This window comes from Mytilus edulis, chromosome 12 (assembly GCF_963676685.1).
Source record: "Mytilus edulis chromosome 12, xbMytEdul2.2, whole genome shotgun sequence".
NCBI lineage: Eukaryota > Metazoa > Mollusca > Bivalvia > Mytilida > Mytilidae > Mytilus > Mytilus edulis.
Window position 1 is genome coordinate 2,262,806 of NC_092355.1, and position 22,354 is coordinate 2,285,159.

Sequence of the window (22,354 nt, forward strand, 5' to 3'; positions counted from 1 at the left end):
GTAAGATCTACAAATAAGTCAGCATGATCAAAATTGTTAGAGGACCCCTTAAGGAGTTATTGCCCTTTATAGTCAATATTGAACAACTTTTCGTCATTTTTGTAACTTGTATAAAAATCTTTTCTAAAACGACTTGGCCAAATTTAACCAAACTTGGCCACAATCATAATACTAGGGTATCTATTTTAAAAAAAAGTGTCTAATGACCCCGCCTACCAACGAAGATGGCCGACATCAGTAAACACATTAACAGGTGAGCGACACAGGCTCTTGAGAGCCTCTAGTTATATAGAGGATCTTTTATAAAGACTAATCATTCTAGTTACTTTTGATAGTTTATTTAGAAACATTTTTGGTTCTGATCACTTTAATAGAACTTCACAATGAAAGCCAAGTTTGAGATGTATCACTGTAGATTTATTTATTTTTGTTGTTACCAATTCTTGTGGATATTGTATTTTTTGGTTTTTGCCTATATCTGCATACAAGCCAATATATATAAATTTTGTAATTTGTTGAACATTTAAATTGTGGCTTAGGAACATACCCACAAAACCAGGAAATTTGTAGCCCATGAATTATAAGGAATCCCCAGTATTTGTTTAAGATAAGTATTAGGTATAAACATGTATGTCTGTTTTCTAATGCCATAATAAGAAGGTTGGAAAAAAAATATTAAGGTTTTTCATATCAATTAAATTGAAAAAGTTACACAATTTCTTATTGACCTATCTGAATTTGACATTTAGTAGTTAAGAAAACTGTTTCTCATGATTTTAATCAATTGTATAATAATTTAGAATTTTAGACCAAATAAGTCGGTGAAAATAGGATTATCAGGCTCCTGGAACAACTCAAAAAGATAATTAAAAAAACTACTGCAGAGTATTTTTGGGTAAATGATACACTAAAGAAATGATTAACCTATTGAAAAGTCATTCAAATATATCTAAATTTGATTTCAATCTAGACTAATCAGATGCCATGCAAAAAAGAATACTTCAAATTTTCTTACGAATGTTCTCTCTGAATGATGAACATATATTTTTAGTATAAAAGGTACCCCCAAAGATATCAAAGTATGTTTTGTTTTGTTGCTGAAATACTTTCTTATTGTTATTTATCAACATCTGATTTTTTAAAATTATTTTATTTCAAATATGGAACTTTAAGTTGGGAAATTAATTTGATTCTTTTCCAAATATACAAGGGAGCTTTTTTTGTAGAATGATTTGTAATATAAAGCTTGTTAAAACTTCTTTATGTGTTTAACATAAATGTTGACAGATTTTTTTTTACTTTAATTTGCCATGTCAAAGTATTGAGGTTTGTGCTAATTGATTAAAAAAAATTTTTTTTTTTTAGAGAATTGATTTTTGTAACTTTTTTGAAAGAGTGCCATTTTTCAAGAAGAAGTACTAGGGTCATTTTAAAAAATGTTTCTCAAGTCTCTTTTTTTATATTGTAATGATTTCATAGTTTTGCACTCTTGCATCAGCAATTTTAATTATCAAAATAAAAAGATAAATTAATAAATAAGGTTTTAGTGATGGATAATATACTACATCAATATGCATATATTTGTATATAAACTCTTAGATCTATTAAATTGGTTGTTTAAGTCTGACAATAATACATATACACATTAAAATTTGATTTTTCATTTCATAATTTCTATTTATAGAACAAGTCACATGGTGTATATTTGTTACTGGATATTTATTTGTTTACATATGAGATTATTTGTTGTGTTCTTATTATTTTTAGCTTAAAGCACCAAGTTATATTTGTATGCACGAAGTATTATTATATATTTTTATATCATTCATTTGAGCCATATATTATGTTTCTTATAGATGAAAATGAAAATTACATTGTACACAAGCTTCATTCTGTGTTTTTACTAACATTTTCAGCTGGTCTCTCAGTAAATCAAAGTTTGCCATGATTTTGTCTAGAAACAATTTTTTTTACCATTTGCTGTATATTTTTTTTTTATCTGAAAACAATGTTTTCTGTTATTTCAGTGCAGTTTTAGAATAATATTGAAAAAATATGACAGTTTTATAAAGTGATGCAGTTTCTTGTTTGATTTTCTTTATTATTAAAACACTGTTATACATGTTAAGAGATTCTATTTAAATATTTTGATGCAATAACTTCTATTGAACAAAAAAACTTAAGCCTGGAATCAGATAAAAAGAAAAAACAAATTCTCAATGTTGTAATGTTGACTATATCATTATTTATCTTACCTGAAATCTTCACTCATATATAAAGTAGGATGCAGAGAGATTGATTGGTTGTTGGTAATACCACTTTTAAACACCTCTTTTGAGCTATTTCGTGGCGGTCAGTTTTTATTGGTGGAGGAAGCAGTAGTGCCCTGAGAAAACCACCGACCTTGTTAGGTAAACTGACAATCTTAGTCAACAAGGATAAGAGGAAAATTTATATACATGATTATCTATTTTCATCCCAGGTTGTCTAAGCATCAACTTCTGATAATCACTAGTTCACATTCTTCTTCTAAATTCTTATGTACAAAAATGTCCTGCATCTTATGTTTAAAGATGTACAGCCAACATTTTAACTAGTTGTTTATTTTATAAGAGAAGGAGAAGTTTTAGACTGAGGAATGATTTTGCTATCTTTATTGTTGTTTTATTTATAATGTTTGAGACGCTTAACAAATTGATGTGTATTAGATCTAAATAAATACTATATTGCTATATATGTGTAATTTTTCCTGTATACTTCGATTCATAACTCAGCTACCATGTGTTAGCCAAAAATGTCCTTAGAAATATATGTTATATACATAATGTTCTTATCACTCAGTCAATGAAGACACTGATGAAGGAAACATTAGGATGCCTAACAAACTGTTTGTTTGGTACTAATAAGCTATGAATTACACAATTAACATCTAGCTTTCAGGCCAAAAACTGATTTAATAGTATTCTTGTAATTTTGCAAAATCCTATTGTTTCTACATACATCAAAGTATAATATTAAATTCAGCTAAAAAAATTCTCTTAAGTTTAAAATCAGTTTTTGTTGCATGATGTTTAATGTAACTTACTGTGGGTCAAGTCGGTTGTGATAATGAGTGTATTTCTCATTGTTGTTAATGGAATAATTGTCAAAACATGATAAATAAAGGCAACAGTAGTATACCGCTGTTCAAAACTCATAAATCCATGGACAAAAAACAAAATCGGGATAACAAACTAAAACCGAGGGAAACGCATTAAATATAAGAGGAGAACAACGACATTAAAATTTTAACGAGAAACCTAAGTTAGTTTCCTCATATTTTTGATGAGTATTTTTAACAGATATATCATGTTAAGGAGGGGAATTTGGGAAAAATACCAGTTGAGAGAATGTTAAATTTCCAGAGCTGTAAGGCGTCCAGTCAGATAGAGTATTTTTTTGCAAATACCACGGCAGAGAGGGTAAAAAAGGCATATCCTTTTGGCAAATACCCGGCGGCGTTTAAAAATGAATGATATTCATTTCATAACAGTAAATATTTGAAAAATACACTAGCTATCAAACAATCAAAATCCAGGATTCTTACATAAGGTGTAATTAATGACCGATGTACAATAAAAATTCATAAAAAAATGACAACACTATATTTAAAAACTATAAGACGACAAAATACCAACAGTAGGCAAAACACTGCAAAATAAACATTCGGCTAAGCAACAAGAACACAACCAAAATAATGAGATAACTAGGAAAGGTAAGCAGATGTGGCTTAACATTTAAAACTCGCCGATTTGCTTATGATAAATACACATTTGTTAATATTACAATCGTAGAAAAGAGGACGCTGGGATTTTCACTTGGATCATATTGATATTCCTTTTTGACACAAATACAATTATGGTCATATATTGAATCAAGCATAATAATTTCTAACACAGGAATAGATTACCTAAGCTGTATTTAGCAAAACTTTTGGGAATGTTTTGTTGTCAATGGACTTGAACATTGTACTTTATTTGGCCCTTTTTTAATGTTTTGATTGTCTTTTGTAGACGAAATGTGCGTCTGGCACAAATAATCAATTTCTATCCTGGTATCTATGATGTATTTGTAATAGTTTATTTGTAGCAATTATTTTCATCATATGTTAATTAATTTAAGGTATCTGTATCTCTGTTATACTGTTTAAAGATTAAGGCGACATCATTGTCCAAAGGGTGCATAGACACAGTTATCGTCTTGATTTTTGTTGTCTACAAATATAGTCCCTAGTTCCGACTGTAAAACTACTATTTTATTTTCAAACACTTTCCAGATTTCCTTCTTCGTATTTTATTGCATACAATATAAGGTAGTGGGATAAAATGTCATGTTGAAAAAATTTGGAGCATAACTTCTTAGGTAAAGTGGTGATGGGGTCCAGTTTGAAAATATAAAACCAAAAAAGTATGTCTGCAGCTGTCAAACTGAATTACAGATCCTTTAAACAGAGATAAAATTGAGAATGGAAATGGGATATTGAATGAATATGAATATGCCAAAGAAAAAACATCCGACCAAAGAGCAGACAACAGCCGAAGTCCACAATTGGTTCTTCAACACAGCGGGAAAAATCCCGTACCTGGAGGTGGTCCTCAGCTGGCCCCTAAATAAAATTGTGTGCTAGTTCAGTGAAAATGGACATCACACTTAAGTAAAAAAACAAATAAAGAAACTAAAATGAAAAAAAACCATACACGTCAAACAAAGGCCAGAAGCTCCTGTCCTTGGACAGGCTCAAAAATGCAGCGGGGTTAAAAAATTTAGTCAGATCTCAACACTCGCCCTATACCTCTATATAGCCAATGTAGTAACAAGAAACACATAGCAATACGCACCGAAAAACTCAGTTTAACAAGAAGTCCGAGAGCGAGTCTGAATTAGTAACAAAAGAAACTAATCAAAATGACAATTATAAATGAACAAAAGAAACTAATAAAAATGACAATTATAAATGAACAAAGAATTACATGCCAGCTACAGACCTCAATAAAACTGATTGAAAGATTATGTCTTAATAATATGAAATCAAGAACAATCCCTCCCGTTAGGGATTTAGTATCAGACCATCATACAATTAATGAGAAGAACATTACATGTATCATGCTAACAACTGGTTTTAGAATAAATGTGTTTGTTTCCGATGCAAAGTTATTCATAATTTGGAGCCGATAGACACTTCTATAATATTGTTTTAATTTGTCCAAAAGTAGTTCACTGCACTGAAAAAAATTTGGATAGAACAAGACAACTACGATTTTTAGGTAAAAAAGAATTGCATGAACCCTATGGTACGGAGATGATATCTAAATCTTCCAAGGTTTCCCACTACTTTTGAGATACAAAAAATGTAGTACACTGACTACTAGTATGACATTCTAAACATTCCTATCCAAGCAAATTTCCAGAAATTTATCAATACAAGATATGCTCAAATATTCAAGTGATAAAATGATGTTATACTTGTTAAGAAAATTACATAATAACATTAACGGTACCAATTTTCCTGCACCAGATGCGCATTTCGACAATACATGTCTCTTCAGTGATGCTCGTGGCCAAAATATTTGAAATCCAAAGCTTATATAAAAGATGAAGAGCTATAATCCAAAAGGTCCAAAAAGTAAAACCAAATCCGTGAAAGGAATCAGAGCTTTGCATGAGTGAGATACATTCCTTAATTTATAATAATTTCTAACATTTGGTAACAGCAAATTTAAATAACACAAAAAAATCCGTATTTTCATGCCAGTACCGAAGTACTGGCTACTGGGCTGGTGTTACCCTCAGGGACTAACAGCCCACCAGCAGTGGCATCGACCCAGTGGTAGTAATAACGGTACCAATTTTCCTGCACCAGATGCGCATTTCGACAAAACATGTCTCTTCAGTGATGCTCGTGGCCAAATATTTGAAATCCAAAGCTTATATAAAAGATGAAGAGCTATAATCCAAAAGGTCCAAAAAGTAAAACCAAATCCGTGAAAGGAATCATAACCTGTGTTAGGGGCAGGAATCTAAGATGTATTATAAAATTTCAATGATGTCATTGTTTAAGTAATCCCTCAAATTGAAGTTATCTTCTTTATCCGTAATTATAGTTGAATCAATAACAAACAATGCTTAATAAAATGCAGTATTTGATTTCACTTCCCATTGATATAGTAACTAATCTTTACCTGTCAGGCTAGCAGGTTTCCTGATACAAATGAAAGAGAAATGATTCACGTCGATGATTATAACACTGTTAACTTGTTTTGCCGCTAATATTTTTCTTTAACTTTGGCAGATATTAAGATAGTCTCGAATGTAAAGACACAGTTACATGAACTATTCGTGAAAATAGTTGTTGCCTTGAGACAGTTCAATAAATACCAGTCTATTGTACGATCTTGATATAACGAGTTACGTACACTTTTAACATTGCTATTACCGTCTGCGGTACATTATTTTATTTTTATAGTAGGATTGTTTTTATTTGCATTTAAATAATTACTCATATATATATATATAAAATAAAATAAAAAATATATATGATAATCATTGAGAGGAAAAAGGGGAATATGTGTTATAAAACAAGCTAATTTAATTAAGTTGTCTCCCTTTAATATTAGTTAAAGTCTAGATAAAAATGTCTTTTAACTATATGAATCGGTTCATCACGCAAGAAAATAAGAATAGTTTACCTGTTCAACTATCAAATTTCGTGATATGCGCGTTAGACATTTCCGATTTATGGCCATACCTTGTTCCTGTTGTTGACATTTTGAAATATTAACCACACTATTGCAAAAAATGTGTATAGAACATGAGGGATAGAATAAACAAATCGGTAATGTTTCAATGTCAATATATAAAAACTACAAAATTACAATTAATTCAAACCAGATTTCATTATTCCACTTTCGTTTTCATATTGTCACTGCAGTGCGCTTGATAATCATGATAACATATACTTTATTTTATAATGTTTAGCAGATAAATATATTTTGGATATAGGGCATTAGTTGCGAATCGGACAAACAATGAAACAAAGTTTTTTTTTCAATAAATTATTCATGATAACATTTATAAACAATTTAATATCAACAGTCAATTGGATACATATTTCAAACTGAATTATACCCGTATTTATGCTACCGTACTTATAATACTTGTTGGAGACACATTGCAGGCGTATATGATAAACATCTTGATTTATATATACTATACACAAAATCAGTCTTTTTAGAGGCTAAGAGACTTTTACTTACTTTTGACTTGTATGGTATTTTCTTTGACATATTTGAAACGAAAACTAAGAAAATTGACCTTATATTGTTGAACGCATCTATCCCATCGAACTAGAGATAAAGGATACTACATAGACTGTTAAATCGGCCTCATATCTTGACTTGAAATTGACAATGACGGTTGATTGAAAACAAAGACAAAAGAGATGATTTCAGCTTTCCCATTGTGAACTTTCCATTTTTAAGTAGCAACATTCCAGCAGCACCTGCATACGAGGTATATATCTCCTAATTGGTACGATATTCCCGTGCTTGCATTTTCTATCATGATTTTCTTGATAGAGGGTTGCTGCTCACAAGGAAGATATTAAACCAAGAGTTCCAAATGGTGAAGTTTAAATCATCGCTTCGTAAATTTTACAGACGCCATCACGAGTTGGTTGAACGTTATGGAATAATCATTTTACAAATGATATCGGATATGTTCCTAATGTCGAAACTACAATCCCCTTCCCTTTCATGAATGTGACCTATCGAATTAGACTATTTACCGGATTTGTTATCACATAAGCAACACGACGGGTGCCACATGTGGAGCAGGATCTGCTTACCCTTCCGGAGCACCTGAGATCACCCCTAGTGTTTGGTTGGGTTCGTGTTCCTTATTCTTTGGTTTTCTATGTTGAGTCATGTTTGTCTGTTTGTCTTTTTCATTTTCAGCCATGGCGTTGTCAGTTTGTTTTCGATTTATGAGTTTAACTGTCCCTTTGGTATCCTTCGTCCCTATTTTACACATCATGACCTGTAAAATTTATACTGCATGTGTTTATACAGTCGATACCTGATTAGATGACGATACGTAAGGAATAAACACGAAATGTTGACACTATATAACGACGAATTTTGATAGTTAGAATAAGGGAAGTTTAGGTAGTTCGAAATCATACCTGACCCACCATTTTATTTTGAAAATGCATGTATCAAGTTACAGGTATAATGGTTGTTTTCTATTTGTTCCGTTGATTGATAATGTCTTCCGATTTAATCAGTAATTATTGACTTCGCCCTTTTCAAATTAATTCTTTTTCATTTCAAAAACGTGACCCTCTCAGCTGATTTTTGGAAAGTTAGGAGTAACAGTAAAAGATGTAAACAATCATTATTGAACATAAATCATTATAAACATTTATTATTTTTTACACTAAGGTATGCACACATAACTGGAAACATTAATTGCATCTAATGTTAATAAGTTATGAAATATGCAGGTGTAATGCTAGTTTACTAACATTGTATATTGTTCAGATTGATAGCCGATGAAAGATGGAATGAAAAATGGTTACTCCAAAATAGATGTGAGGTGTAAACATTTATCATCTATGATCATGGGAGATATTGAATCTGACGAACATCTACGAATTTTCAAGTGTCTAATTGATACTGGATCCCATGTTCTCCGGAATGCCATAGGGTTTAAAGTTTTGAACAATAATTCAATCAGCTTCATTCAGTATTTAGAAAACAATAAGCATCAGTTTTATCACCAGTTTGAGAAAAAAATATGGAGAAAATGCTGTCTTGGTAGCCCACATGGCTGTGTTTTCCCCGGAACCATGGATAAGAAAATCTTCAATAAAATGTACAATAAGACAGCAGAACATAACACACAAGATTGTCTGGATCGATTTGAAACTCATGCTGGGATTTCACTCGATGTATTAGATCTAAGCGATCTCAATTTTTTCTTATGGAACAGCAGCTCGTTATCGGCACAGGAAGAACATTCACTCAAGAAAATAATGTCGATCAGAAGTGCAATTTGTCATCCGTCATCATCACACAGCTACACCATAGATGAATTAGAAATCTATTGGAGTGATTTAAAGAGTGCAGTTTTGTTGTTTGCAGAACCAAAATGCTACAAAGATATTGTTGAAATGCAAGTTGAAACGTTACAGAATTGCAAATTAAATGTAATAGAATCTGCAAAAGTTATTGAAAAAATGAAAATAGAATCAGAAAAGATTCTTCATGTGATTAAGCAGGTAGGTTTTCCCCTATTGATTCGTCATACATCTTGAACACTACATGATATTTCATTTATAATTGTTACTTGAGTGTCGCAAAATTTAGCGGCAACATTTTTACCTATTTGAAAAGGTACAATTATTGTGTTGTCAGACTGATATCTTTTACATTTAAATTGTTATGTAAACAATTAAAAGCATTATAGTCTTAATTGCTTTCGTAATTTTAATATCGCCTTCAAGGTTTGACTATATGTGAGTAGATTCCCAAAACTTTATATGTATACTCATATGACACATAGCTATAAGTATATTGCATTCATAAGTTAGAGCAGTATGTGCTACAGTGAACCTATACGTGTTTACAAAATATTTCTTAAAATGAAATGCCTTAAAATATTTTTGTCGGGAAAAAAATGATTACACAAATTAAAAGCTTTTTGATAGTGATAAAAAAAACCATATTTCTGCTCATTATATCCATTTTCAAATACATTATATTTACATTTTTGACATTTATAGAATTATAAGCACTATAAATTATATTGTGAATACAGTTATTACATATTTCATAATCAATTTAAGGAAACCCCTCTTAAAATTGTTGAAAAACTTATAAAGGATGGAACATGTGGATTGGAGAACTGCATCAAGAGTGAAAATAACAAGACAAAATCTTACATCAATGACACTTTCCAGGAGTTTAAGGGTAAGCAGAATAATTATGCACTTTTACCTGACAGTTACAATATAAATCATAGCAATATCATTCCGGTCATCCTTTACCATTCTGTTATTTTGCTAGAACAAAAAGGATTGTTAAACAAATTGCTGCCTTTTGATATCTTCTATGCCAGTAATTATGTGTTGGCATGAGTTGGTATTGATAACTTTCAATTTATTGTTTACAAAACACCGAATTCCCGAAATAATAAGGAATTTTATTTTAGCGGCATTTAGCAAACCATTTTTTAAATTTAAGGTCCTCGATGCACTTCAGCTTTGGACTTTATATGGTTTTTAAAAAATATTTGATTCGAGTCTCATTGATGCGTCTTTTGAGATTAAATACGCGTCTGGCGCGCAAACTTTTAATCCTGGCATCTATGACGAGTTTATCTACTGATTTAAAATAAATGCAAACTCCAAATATATATCCTTTTGTAACCCTCATCTTACCTTCAAATTACATTCGTATATGTATGTTTGTTATAAGAATAGGTATAAATAGTTATCAAAGGTACTAGGGTATAAAAAATCTTCTACTCGGCTCCTCTGGCATGTCAACTTAAGTACACCAACAGAAGAGAGAGATAAAAGTTAAGAAAATCTTTTAAACAATTCAACGACTTTTTCATTTAACTATCTGTCAAAAGTAAACTCACAAAAATACTGAACTCTGAAATACTGAAATTCAAAACGGAAAGTCCCTAATCAAATGGCAAATTCAAGTGATAAAACACATCAAAAGAATGGACACCAACTGTCATTTCCTAACTTGGTACAGGCATTTTCAAATGTAGAAAATGTTGGATTGAACCTGGTGTAATAGCACTAAACCTCTCACGTATATGACAGTTATATCAAATTCCATTATATTCATAACGATGTGTGAACAAAACAGAGATAATAGGTAAAATAGTCAAAATATGGGTATAGCAGTCATCACTGTGTCACTATCTCAAAACAAACAATTATTTGACAAAAGAGCACAAAAAGCATCTATCACATTTAAAAACCACATGCATTGCTTCACGTGTTTGACGTCATAAAATGTAAACGTCACATATGACGAATACCAAATAATTTTGCCGTTCAATGGTTTTTCAAAAATATTACAATTACATATGGGGTATGGTGGTATACAGAGTTAAAAAATCAAAAAAGTATGTTAGAACTCATTTCAGAAACAGACCGAGATTGAAATTATTAAGAAGATCTTTAGAATTTTTAAGAATCCACATATGGTTAATACCCCTACGCGTGTAAAATAATTTTGTCGTTCAAATTATTTTTTTAAACTTTATAATAGAACTATAAAATAATGACATATAGTAGAACAATAACACATTGGAGGGATTTTTAAAAGTACTGAGTCGTGTCATATAAAAACAAGAAACAAAAACTGTCACACATACAAAACACACCAGCAAAAATGAAAGATAATATAAACACATTGACGGGATGTATAAGTACCGAGCCACGTCATATGGATATCACAAAAATCAAACCAAACAGTAAAAGTAATATTAATAATAAAACAAAGACAAATGAAAGAACAATATAGCACGTTGTTAAGATATGTCAGTACGCAGAATCTCTACAACAAGACCATCATGAATTATTTGTGAAATTAACTATATCTTCAAGAGTAGCTTATTCAAACTTCGTGAATATGAAAATCAAAGCATTGGTATTATTTAATGGAAATCGATTCAAACACTAAATAGGAAAGGTATAAAGTATTGACTACAGACGGAATGAAACAATTTGGCTTTCGAACTTTTTTGTTATCTTAGCGTCACTAGTGAGTCTTATGTATAAAATTATACGATTGATTCCTGTTGGAATGTTGACGATTCCAGAACTTAAACTAATGAACGTAGACCCTCTATTAGATACCTCTATACAAATACTGTTCAATGGAATGAACCTTTCATACACCGGATGACGCGTACGCCTGTGTAAAGCATTTACATGGACGTTATTCGCCAATTTTAATCATATTAGAACTTCACTGAAGATCCAACAACACACTTTTATAGATAGTTATAGTATTTTCGTGATTAGTTTCTTAACAGCTTCTCTTAGTAATTTTATCTAGTAATTCCGTCGAAGGTAGAGCAAATTCAGACGTGTTTACAGGCAAATTTTGTTCACGTGAATTTAACGTGAGTTTCTTATGAAATTAACGTGAAATTAACGTGCAAGAAATGTGAAATTCACGTGAAATTCAGGTGAAATTGACGTGAGCAAAATTTGGCTGTGTATAACTTTTATTAAATCAAAAGTTCTAAATGGTGAAGTTGAAATCATTCCATCGTTAACTTTACGGATGCCATTACGAGTTGGTTGACGGTTATGGAATAACCGTTTCACAGATGATATCGGGTATGTTCCTTATGTCTTAACTACAATACCTTTCCCTTTTCACGAATGTGACCTGCCAAATTATACTATTTACCGGGTTTGTAATAACATAAGCAACACGACGGGTGCCACATGTGGAGCAGGATCTGTTTACCTTTCGTGAGCACCTAAAATCACCCCCAGTTGTTGGTGGGGTTCGTGTTGCTTAGTCTTTAATTTGTTATTGGTTACTTTGTCTGTTTAAATCATCGATATATGACATAATATCGGTCAACTTATGTTGCCTATTTTAGGAAGTCTAAATTAAAAACAATTTATTGTTATTCTTATAGAAAACATTGAGAAACATCACGAAGTACTATCGACTAGCTGCAGAGAAAAAATTCAAACAACAGTGACACAAGAGAGTAGCAATATAAGGCTTCACAGCGAAGACCAGAGCCGTGCAATTGATACAAAGCTGACAGGTATTGTCTTGTTGTATTTAAAAGAATACCAATACGAAGACTACTTTCATAATGATTTGACTTCAAGTGAAGTCTTCATATGTTGACGAGACAAGTCTATATAAAAGGTAAAATAACTGAAAGATATCATATTTTGTCTAGATGTTGTTGTAAAAGATCATACACATATTTCAACCATAAAGGATATTCAAATTCATTAGTTGAAAGTAAATTGGCTAGACCATAACAAACTAATCAACAAAAACACTATTACCAGTTATCAAAGCAAAACATAAAAAAACTTATGACTGAGCAACCCGAAACGTACAAAAGCTAACACAGATTTAAGTTGACTGTGCGTCAAATGATTTGTTGTGTTGCTTACGAAAGTACAAATTCGATTAGTCCCATTCAATGATGTCAGTTGCGAGTAAAACAGAATCGGAAAGCGATCTTTGCAATTGGAACATGTCAATTATCATCGGCGAAACATATATTCTATAATGGCTCAGCAAGTTGTGATGACATCTTTAAAAAACGTAGAGAATTTAAATTTACAGCCTGAAACCCTGAGCTAATTGTTTCCGTGTGGATATCATACTTATATCAAACCAACCATAAAAAAGACGCACCCTTTAAATTATTGCATTATTTCGGAGGAATAGACTTCATTGTAGGGATTTTGACATCGACAAGAAAATTAACTATTGGTAAGCTGAAATCATATCTTTTGTCGTTAATTTTGTTCTCAACTAACCCTCCTTGTCAATTGTTAATTTTCATTAAGCTATGAAGTAGATTAATCTGTATCGGTTGTAACATCTATCTAAAGTTCGATGTGATAGAGGCGTTCAACGTAGTCACCAGGTTTAGGAATATATACATCATCTGTAAATAGTTATCAAAGGTACCAGGATTATAATTTAGTACGCCAGACGCGCGTTTCGTCTACATAAGACTCATCAGTGACGCTCATATCAAAATAGTTATAAACCAAACAAATACAAAGTTGAAGAGCATTGAGGATCCAAAATTCCAAACACAGCGTAACTGCAAGTTCCAGGATAATGCCAGTTTTTTTATTCTTCCCTACAAACTAATGTATGCAGTCGCCATTGCGAGGAGTACAATTGTCTCCCGTGGTTTATATTTACGTGCGTATGTGTGTCTAATACCGGCGTCAAACATCAGCGTATAGCTCCGACGTACGCTGGGCATGGTAAAAAAACTATGTACGCTGCCAATACGCTAGTAATTTTAGATGCATTCAACCTGTCAATCATATCGTGTTAACAACGAGTTGGGACGATAATCCGTGCTTTCTGAGTGTCTGGGGGGTTTAATTATAGGGTGTTTGTTACAAACACACCGAATACGTTTTAGTTACAGTCGAACGATCTGTAAGCGTATACAACATGCCTTAAACGTGTCTCAAACTTATCTGTAGCGTTTTCAACGTGCTTGTACCGTACTTATTACGTGAGTGTAACGTACAGGTATACGTTAGACACACGATTGAGCTGGATGAACAATTTTAAGCTGCATAAAAATTTGCTGCAGTTATAGCCTTCACCAAACGTATACCTTTGCATTTCGATGTACTTCTAACTTATGAAACACACGTTTAACGATTGCCTAGCGTTCCTCTGGCGTGCAACTAACGTATACCGACTTTGTCAATTTTCTCTGTACGTCTGGTGCACGCCGGTCTATACGCTAATGTGTAATGCCGGCATAAAGGACCAACATCTGTGTACAAGATTGCTAATTCATTTATTTATGCATACATTTATAAAAAAAATATCAATAGAGAATAGTTTAATAATTATTGAATGTCGATATGTATTTGGTATCAATATCTGTAGTTATCTTTACAATTTCTTAAAGAGAGTGAACAAAGAGTTTGTCAAACGGTGATTCAGTCCCAAGGAAAATTGGAGGACAAACTAATTGAAGAGCAGAATAAAACAAGGAACAATACTGTTGAACTCAAAGCAGGTATCTTAAATTATGCTGTATTGCTTATATAATCCACATCTATGTATTTCAATATACCATATTTACACAAAGCACTTCCAATCCGCAAATCTAACGGTATTACTATATATGGTTATATCGAAATGGAAAGTTATTATTAGTTCGAGGTACTTGGGGACAATATATTGAATCCCCCCCCCCCCCGTTATTTTTTGTTTTCCGATAATTTCAATTGTTTTCCGTCTTTGTTTATATTTATCTAGGAACAGGACACTTTTTTAGCCCTCCCCTTTTTTTCTAAATTCCGTTATATTTTGTTTTCTGTTAATTATTTTCGCGTTCTTTCTGAACACTATGAACATACATATTATACTGTAAATAAATTGTATTTATAATTTATTTGTGACCGCCGTGGATAGTAAACTTTGATTACATGTAAATAGCACATACAAATTATTCTTAGGATACGTATGCAAGATTATAAGAGTATAGTATTCGTATACATGTATGATCGTAGTATAAAGCATACCGCGAAATAATTGTTCTGTCCCCAAGTATTTATGAAAATGTATGTGTAATTTAAAACAGTCCTAAACGGAAGTCTTGTTTATGACTGAACAGTTCGTCCCATAACGGGAAGAATATTCGAACGCCTATTTTTTTTATTTTTCTCCGAAAATAACCAAAAAAATGAATACTCATAAGCCAGGATGACAAATGCGTCCTTGAATGGTACCTATATATGGTAAACAGAGGCATACTAATTTATTGTGGGAGGAAGGGAAGCGACACAAAAAATGAGGATTTCTCATAGATGATGCATGACTTCTTGTCTCAATTGTAATACTATTATAGTTGATATATAAAGTCCAGGGCTCATTTGTCTTGTCATGATTTTTTAATTTGATGTTGTCAAAAGGATTTGGCTAAATTTTGGATTTTATTAGTGAAACCGAAGTCATATTTTCCAAAAAAATAAAGATATGATTTAGTGGGTCTTATTCAAAAATTGTGTCAACGACTACTAACAAATGATTATCGAGGCGACAAACAGGTCCATTTGATAGTAATATGAAATTTAATTTTATTTGTCACCGGATATAAAACACTTACGAAAACAATGATTAACAATATTACAGAAGCATCAAAATGTAGCATAAAATATAAATTTTGTTATATTCTTGAGTATTTTTAATATATCAATATAAAATGCCGATTATGAATACGTCATTATTGCATTTGTCTTTTAAATGTTCTAGATCTAATAGAAGAGAATAGAATTCTGAAAGGTAAATATGAATAGAAATATACAAAAATCGCTTCAACTTGTAATCTTCAAAACGTTAACTAAGTCACATTATCTTAGCTCTTATAGATTTATAGAGATATGATTGGTTAAAGGACTACACGTGGTGATATATTTATATGTATATTTGATATAGGGTGTCCTTAAAAATATAGGGTAAGCAACCATACATGGTTAGTTACCATATGGGGTTAGTAAGGAGTTACTTCCCTTTCAAAACAAAAATGATACCACAACCCTTCATAAAAACAACACGGTATTGAGGAAAATTCTGAAAGGATTCAACAGACGAAGAAATTGATGATGAAGGTTGAAACATTGTTAGTAGTGTTATTGAGGGTTTCGGAGTTAACCTTTAGAAAGTTTAGGAATCTGAATCTCATGAGGAACACTGGTTTAATTAACCTCATTTCCATATTTCGGAAAGCCATCTTTTACGGTACAATAAATATATTCTTTTCCAATCACTTGCTGGAGTTTTTGATCAGTTGGGAGTATTTCTAAGTAACGGAAATTATCATTCTCCGCATATGCATATCATATTATAGAATTAAAATTTATGAGCGAATATTGAAAATTAATTGAAAAAGGAAAATAAAAATTATCATGAATATAGTTTTTATCAATGTAGTTTTCAGCAGCACAGCTTTCCCGAAAAGCTTTAAATCTGTAGCAAATCGTTTAGTAAGGTGGTCTGAATTTTTTGAATTGAAGATAACTGTGGAATTTTAAAACTAACTGAACGGAAAAGGGAGAACGTCACTTACATATAAATTTAATTATTCTGCCACTCATTTCAATAAATATCTAAGAAGGTTATGTATATATTATCTGTAAGTCAGATTAAATCGACTTTAATGCAAACATATTTATTTCAAACTTTATCTGACAATCAGAAAAACACACGACTTCAGTGTCACACAGAAAGCTTTCCCCCAAATGGGCGGTTCCTGATGACATAAATTCATTCACTGAATTTACCCAATGGAATTTGATAATTTCCATCTATGAGTCATTGATATAGGAATATGTCCATATCGAAGTAAGATTTGACTTCTTGATCAAACAAAAACTAGATAGTTGGATCTGCATGGATATATTCTTTTCTGTGTTTGTTCTCTCTGTTTTACAATGGTATGGACAGGCAATCTAGATTAACATTACAGTTGCAGTCTAAACCTGAATGTTTTGAAAATGTCAAAATTTGTGAACGAATTATATATATGGAAATCTACTGCACTTTAAACGACATAAACCAAGTGAAATATTTCTACACACTGTGTAATTATTTATTTTCGTGTGTACCAATTTCCGTAGATAAGGGAAAACTTGTTTATTTGTGGATATTTAATTTTCTGGTTTTGCCGAAGTCTGCATACAAGCGAAATAAAGATTTGACATTAGTTCAACATTCGATTTCGTGGTTTACCTGTACTTAGGAAATCCAAAAAAATTTGTATCAAACGAATAATATAAATCAACAGTATGTGCATAATGTTACAGCTAACCTTTTAGCATAAACAAGGTGAAAACGGCATTAAACGTAAGCAGTCAATAATTACTTAATTAAGGTAGCACAATACAAAGATTTTTCATCCCCAATCAAATATAAAGGTAAACATTTTGTTCTTGCTATAATTTTTTATTCATCATGTTCATTTTGACCTTCATTTTAGATGAAGTTATGGATGTGAAGACAGAACTAAAAGAATTGAAGACAATTGTTATAGGTTACATTGGTAAACAAAGGGTTGACCTTGGTATCAACCCGGATCAAATAGAAAAGTCTATAGAATCGCCAGGTAAGAAACTAAGATTGTCTTTCAACTAGAAAAAAACCCATAAGATATCATTTTCAAAACTACTATTGGTACTTCAGAACATTAACATATGGGAAAATGCGTTACATTTTATGTGAAGCAAACTTTAGGCATTGAACAATAGGCTGTATTACGAAGTTTGAATAAACAGTTTGATGATTATTCCTATATTAGAAGTTATAAATTAGAAGTTATAACATCAAAGCTAAATAGCAAACATTATACATTTCTATTTCAGATAAAAGAAAAAGAAAAGTCGACTTCATTGCTAAAGTTAATCAAACACACGTGACTGCAGACGAAGAAAATGAAATCATTGAAAAACTTCCGCAAGAAGTTGAAATTCAAACTAACAATGAAGGCTTACCAGAAGCAGCAGTGACAGAAACAATAGAAATTACAGGGAAAAAAGTCAACAGCATCATTTTAGAATTGAAAGCCACACCTGGGATTTTAGATAGTGTAGAGACTTTTAAAGCAGCCATTCTTAAATTAGTTCAAGTTATGCAAACTGCAGGTGGTATTGATGTAGATATTGAAGACACTGTTATTGTTAATTTGAAGTTTGAAAGTCCTCTCACAGAAGGTATGTACACTGTATAAAACTTTGGAAAACGCTTCTAGTTGAATCTTTTCTAAGAAAATATTGTTTTTTAATGTAGGAAGAAAACTTGTTTACAGTTTACCTGCACAATGATGATATTGTTTACTTTCTTATTGTGTTTTGTAGATCAGTTTTCAGTTGTAAAGTGGTTACTCGCAAACGAATCGAATGGTGACAATGATACAACACAACTGTTCGATGAGTGTTCCTCTATATCCGATGAGTACTTATCCACAGCAGATGTCGAAGAGATTGAGTCCCCATCGGAACTGGACATTAACTCACAAACAGGTAATAATAAACTCATTTGCGAAATTGTTCTATAATTGTTTACTGGAAGTGGCAAACAGTTGATATTCCAAATGTTTTATCTGTCAAAGAAATGAAACAAACATAATGAAAGGATACAACGTCCACATGGTTCATGATAAATAAACTGATATTGATTTCATATCAATTTAACAGCAACTCAACACATGCAAAAATGCAACAACAATCAAGTGCGTTTTCTTTAGGTATGTTCGCTCATCTTGTGTTTTCTAGACATTCGGAATTGTCTGTTTTTTTCCATGAAGTTCCATTTAAATATGTGTTTGCTAACTCATACTGTTAGTATCATTGTTTTGTTATTAATTTATAAAAAATATCTTAAAAAGCTTTTTATGTTGATCACAATAGGGAACATCCTTAAGAAAAAAATAAAAAGAACGTTACCAATCCTGATACATAATAAGAAAACACTAAGGTTAAAGATCCCATATTATGTATTGCAAATACTAAATATTAAAACGTGAAACTGGCAATAATGCTCATTACCAGTGTAATTCCTTTGTTTTTCCTAATTTCTCATTTCTGAATGTTTAACATTACGGTGACCTATAATTGTTAATGTTTGTGTCATTTTGGTCTTTTGTGGATAGTTGTCTCATTGGCAATCATACCACATCTTCTTTTTTATAAATGTAATGATTGGTAACTTTTGAAGAAACATCAGAGGTTGACCAACTTGAATCCACAGAAGCTTTTACGGAACCATCATGTAAATATTGTGACGACAAGGACAAGATAATCAGAACCCTAAAGGAGAAACAGAATGAAACAGTTGACATGTTTAAAAGTCGGGCAGAAACGTATATGAGTCAAATAATAAGTATGTACAATTAACATAAAAAACGGTTATAACTAGCAGGTTCGTATATACAATAGACCTATAAGCATTAAAATAAGATTTTGCTGCATATGTTTAGCCAATGCAAACATATTTGCAAAATACAAATCTTATTAAAAGAGGAAGCTATGTTCTTTAAATTGAAATGATTTTCAAAATTTGGAAGATCATATAGTCAATACCATAATATCCTTATGTGCCTGCTATAACTGAATAAATGGCAAATGATAAATTTAAGGCAACAACAAAATAAACGGAACCAAACTGGGTATAATACCAACAGCTGTCTTATTACAAGAAAAAATTAGAACGGTTTGTTCGCGTTTGGCGTATATAAATTTAGTCCTGGTATCTATGATGAGTTTATTGTTACAAAATTACAAATTTATAATTTACAATAACATCTACCACAGTTATCCCTATGCTTTTTTAAAACAGGCCAAATCTTACTTTTAAAACATAAATATTCTTTTGTCCATTTGCAATGACATGCTTTTTGAAATACATTAAACAATGCAATAGAAAATGCTATATGGAAAACACGTTATATGTTCTATTCTACATTCCAATCTACTGGAATGAAAGGTACAAATAAAGAATAAGCTATACATCAATTCGGTTTTGTATTTTTTAGATATGACAAACTGAACAATATTAATAAATGCTCTTTAATTAGCGAATGTATCATAAAAACATTATTTTTCCTAGATCTACAGGTGAAAAACAGTACATTGCAAAAAGGTGTTGAAGGTACATATTTGTAGAAGTATTTGATCTCACTATAGATTCAATGCTTTAATTTATGTATGTCTAAATCGTATTTCATCTTGAAAAGAATCATGAGTGACGATACAATCAACAAACTATAAAGCAAAGTAAACGTAAGAAATAGATTAAGCAACATCCCAAAAATTTAACCATATAAAAAATAGCTTATTAATAGCCCGGGAGTAGAAACTATAATCATTATTGATTTCTTAATTATTTGAAACATAAAGAACTAAGAAATGTATAGGTATTGTAGCTTTATATTCAAGGGAGATGACATATGGTTGTCGATCACGACACTATAAAAATTTGTCAATATAAAGTTAATGTAAGCAACTATAGATCACTACACAGTCACCAACAATAAACAACAAAGTCATGACAAAATGTGAAACCAATTTAAACCCAAAAACGACAGGCGAAATTAGGGACAAAATGATGAACTAACACAATTACGAAAGTCAACTTGTCATTTTCCTCTATAAAAGGGACGAAAGATATCAGAGGAACAGTCAAACTCATAAATCGAAAATAAACTGACAAAGCCATGGCTAAAAACGGAAAAGACGAACAGACATACAATAGTACACATGACACAACATAGAAAACTAAAGAATTAGCAACATGAACCCGAAAAATAGCTTGTTCAACAGTCCAAAAATTCTTTCATATCTTAATGTTTTCATGTAAAAAAAAAAACCCGAATACTGTGTTTAGTTACATAAAGTAATAGCAAATAATAAGTTAGCGGCAGCAACAACAAAAAAAAACTGAACAAAACTGGATGAATTATAGAACCCAGTATGATACCAACAGCTGTTTGATATTACAGATATAATTCATAACGATACTTCGCTTTGTAAAGGAGATGTACAATCAGTGCTTTTCCTGATTCCAAGCTATTGCAATAAAACGAGCAAACATAAAAAATACGATATAGATTAATTTGGTCTTATATTTTAAGATATAATATATAACTTATCAATAAGATGTATATAATTACAAAATATATAGTATCATAGCTTTGTTATATATCTTAGAACTAAAGGAGGAGAATCATGAATTGATCAGGCATTTGAAAGGTACATATCCATAGGAGTATATAAACGTATGATAGATACCAGGCTTATACTTGTGCATGCCGATAGCATGTGTCGTCTAAAAGGACTCACCAGTGACGATAGAATCAAAACAAGAAATCCAAGTAAATCACGAATTAGACTAACCAGCATTCTAAAAATGTATCCATAAACATTTTATGATATGAATAGTCCCAGAGTAGAACATATAAGTGTTATTGACCTCTTATTTATTTTCAAACACAAGGAACTTAGAAATGTAAAGTTATTTAAGCTTTTCATAAATAGCGAGATGACTTATCTTTGCCAATCAGGGATATATCAAAAGAGTAAGAATAATATTGATTTAAGAAACTATCGACCACATCATAGTCATCAATAATAAAAAAAAAAAATCACAACAAAATATTAACACAATCTACCAAAACAAACGACAGACATGATTTGGGACAAAATGATGAACGAACACAAATACGAATGTCAAATGGTCATACTTCTGTACAAAAATAGTTTTAATCAGTCCAAGAAATCTAAAATACCTTCACGTATAATTGTTATTAAAATACTATGACATTATCTTTAGTTATATATCAGTGAAGTAAAGATAAAGAGACAACAACAATTCGGTTTTTAAATTCTTAAAAAAAATCATACTTATCAATATCAATAACTGGTCTTTAACTATAATTAGCCATTGCATCATGCATACGTTATATATCCTAGGTCTAACGGCGGAGATCAGTAAATATAAAGGTACGTATTCATAGATGTACACAAAATTCCTATAGATACCAGGCT

At 31.3% G+C, this 22,354-nt stretch overlaps 2 protein-coding genes and 1 long non-coding RNA gene across 3 annotated transcripts in view; all 3 read left to right on the top strand.

Moving 5' to 3' along the window:
• LOC139499461 (ankyrin repeat and IBR domain-containing protein 1-like) overlaps nt 1–2,213 on the top strand; it is a 53,286-nt gene extending 51,073 nt beyond the window's left edge. The window contains exon 23 of the transcript XR_011658194.1: nt 285–2,213. The gene's annotated coding sequence lies outside the window, so the exon portion shown is untranslated. The remainder of the gene's footprint in view (nt 1–284) is intronic.
• A 6,267-nt stretch (nt 2,214–8,480) lies between these two features.
• On the top strand, nt 8,481–18,734 carry LOC139499462 (uncharacterized protein PF3D7_1120000-like). Its single transcript, XM_071288143.1, has 8 exons — nt 8,481–9,316; nt 9,884–10,007; nt 12,721–12,855; nt 14,722–14,832; nt 16,071–16,100; nt 17,794–17,919; nt 18,183–18,523; nt 18,668–18,734. Exons 1-7 carry the CDS (start codon nt 8,588–8,590, stop codon nt 18,227–18,229), a joined length of 1,302 nt encoding a protein of 433 aa, XP_071144244.1. The 5' UTR covers nt 8,481–8,587; the 3' UTR covers nt 18,230–18,523; nt 18,668–18,734.
• Nucleotides 18,735–20,238: 1,504 nt separating this feature from the next.
• On the top strand, nt 20,239–22,345 carry LOC139499463 (uncharacterized). Its single transcript, XR_011658195.1, has 3 exons — nt 20,239–20,459; nt 21,518–21,559; nt 22,280–22,345. It is a non-coding gene; the product is annotated as an uncharacterized lncRNA (long non-coding RNA).
• The last annotated feature ends 9 nt before the right edge of the window (nt 22,346–22,354 follow it).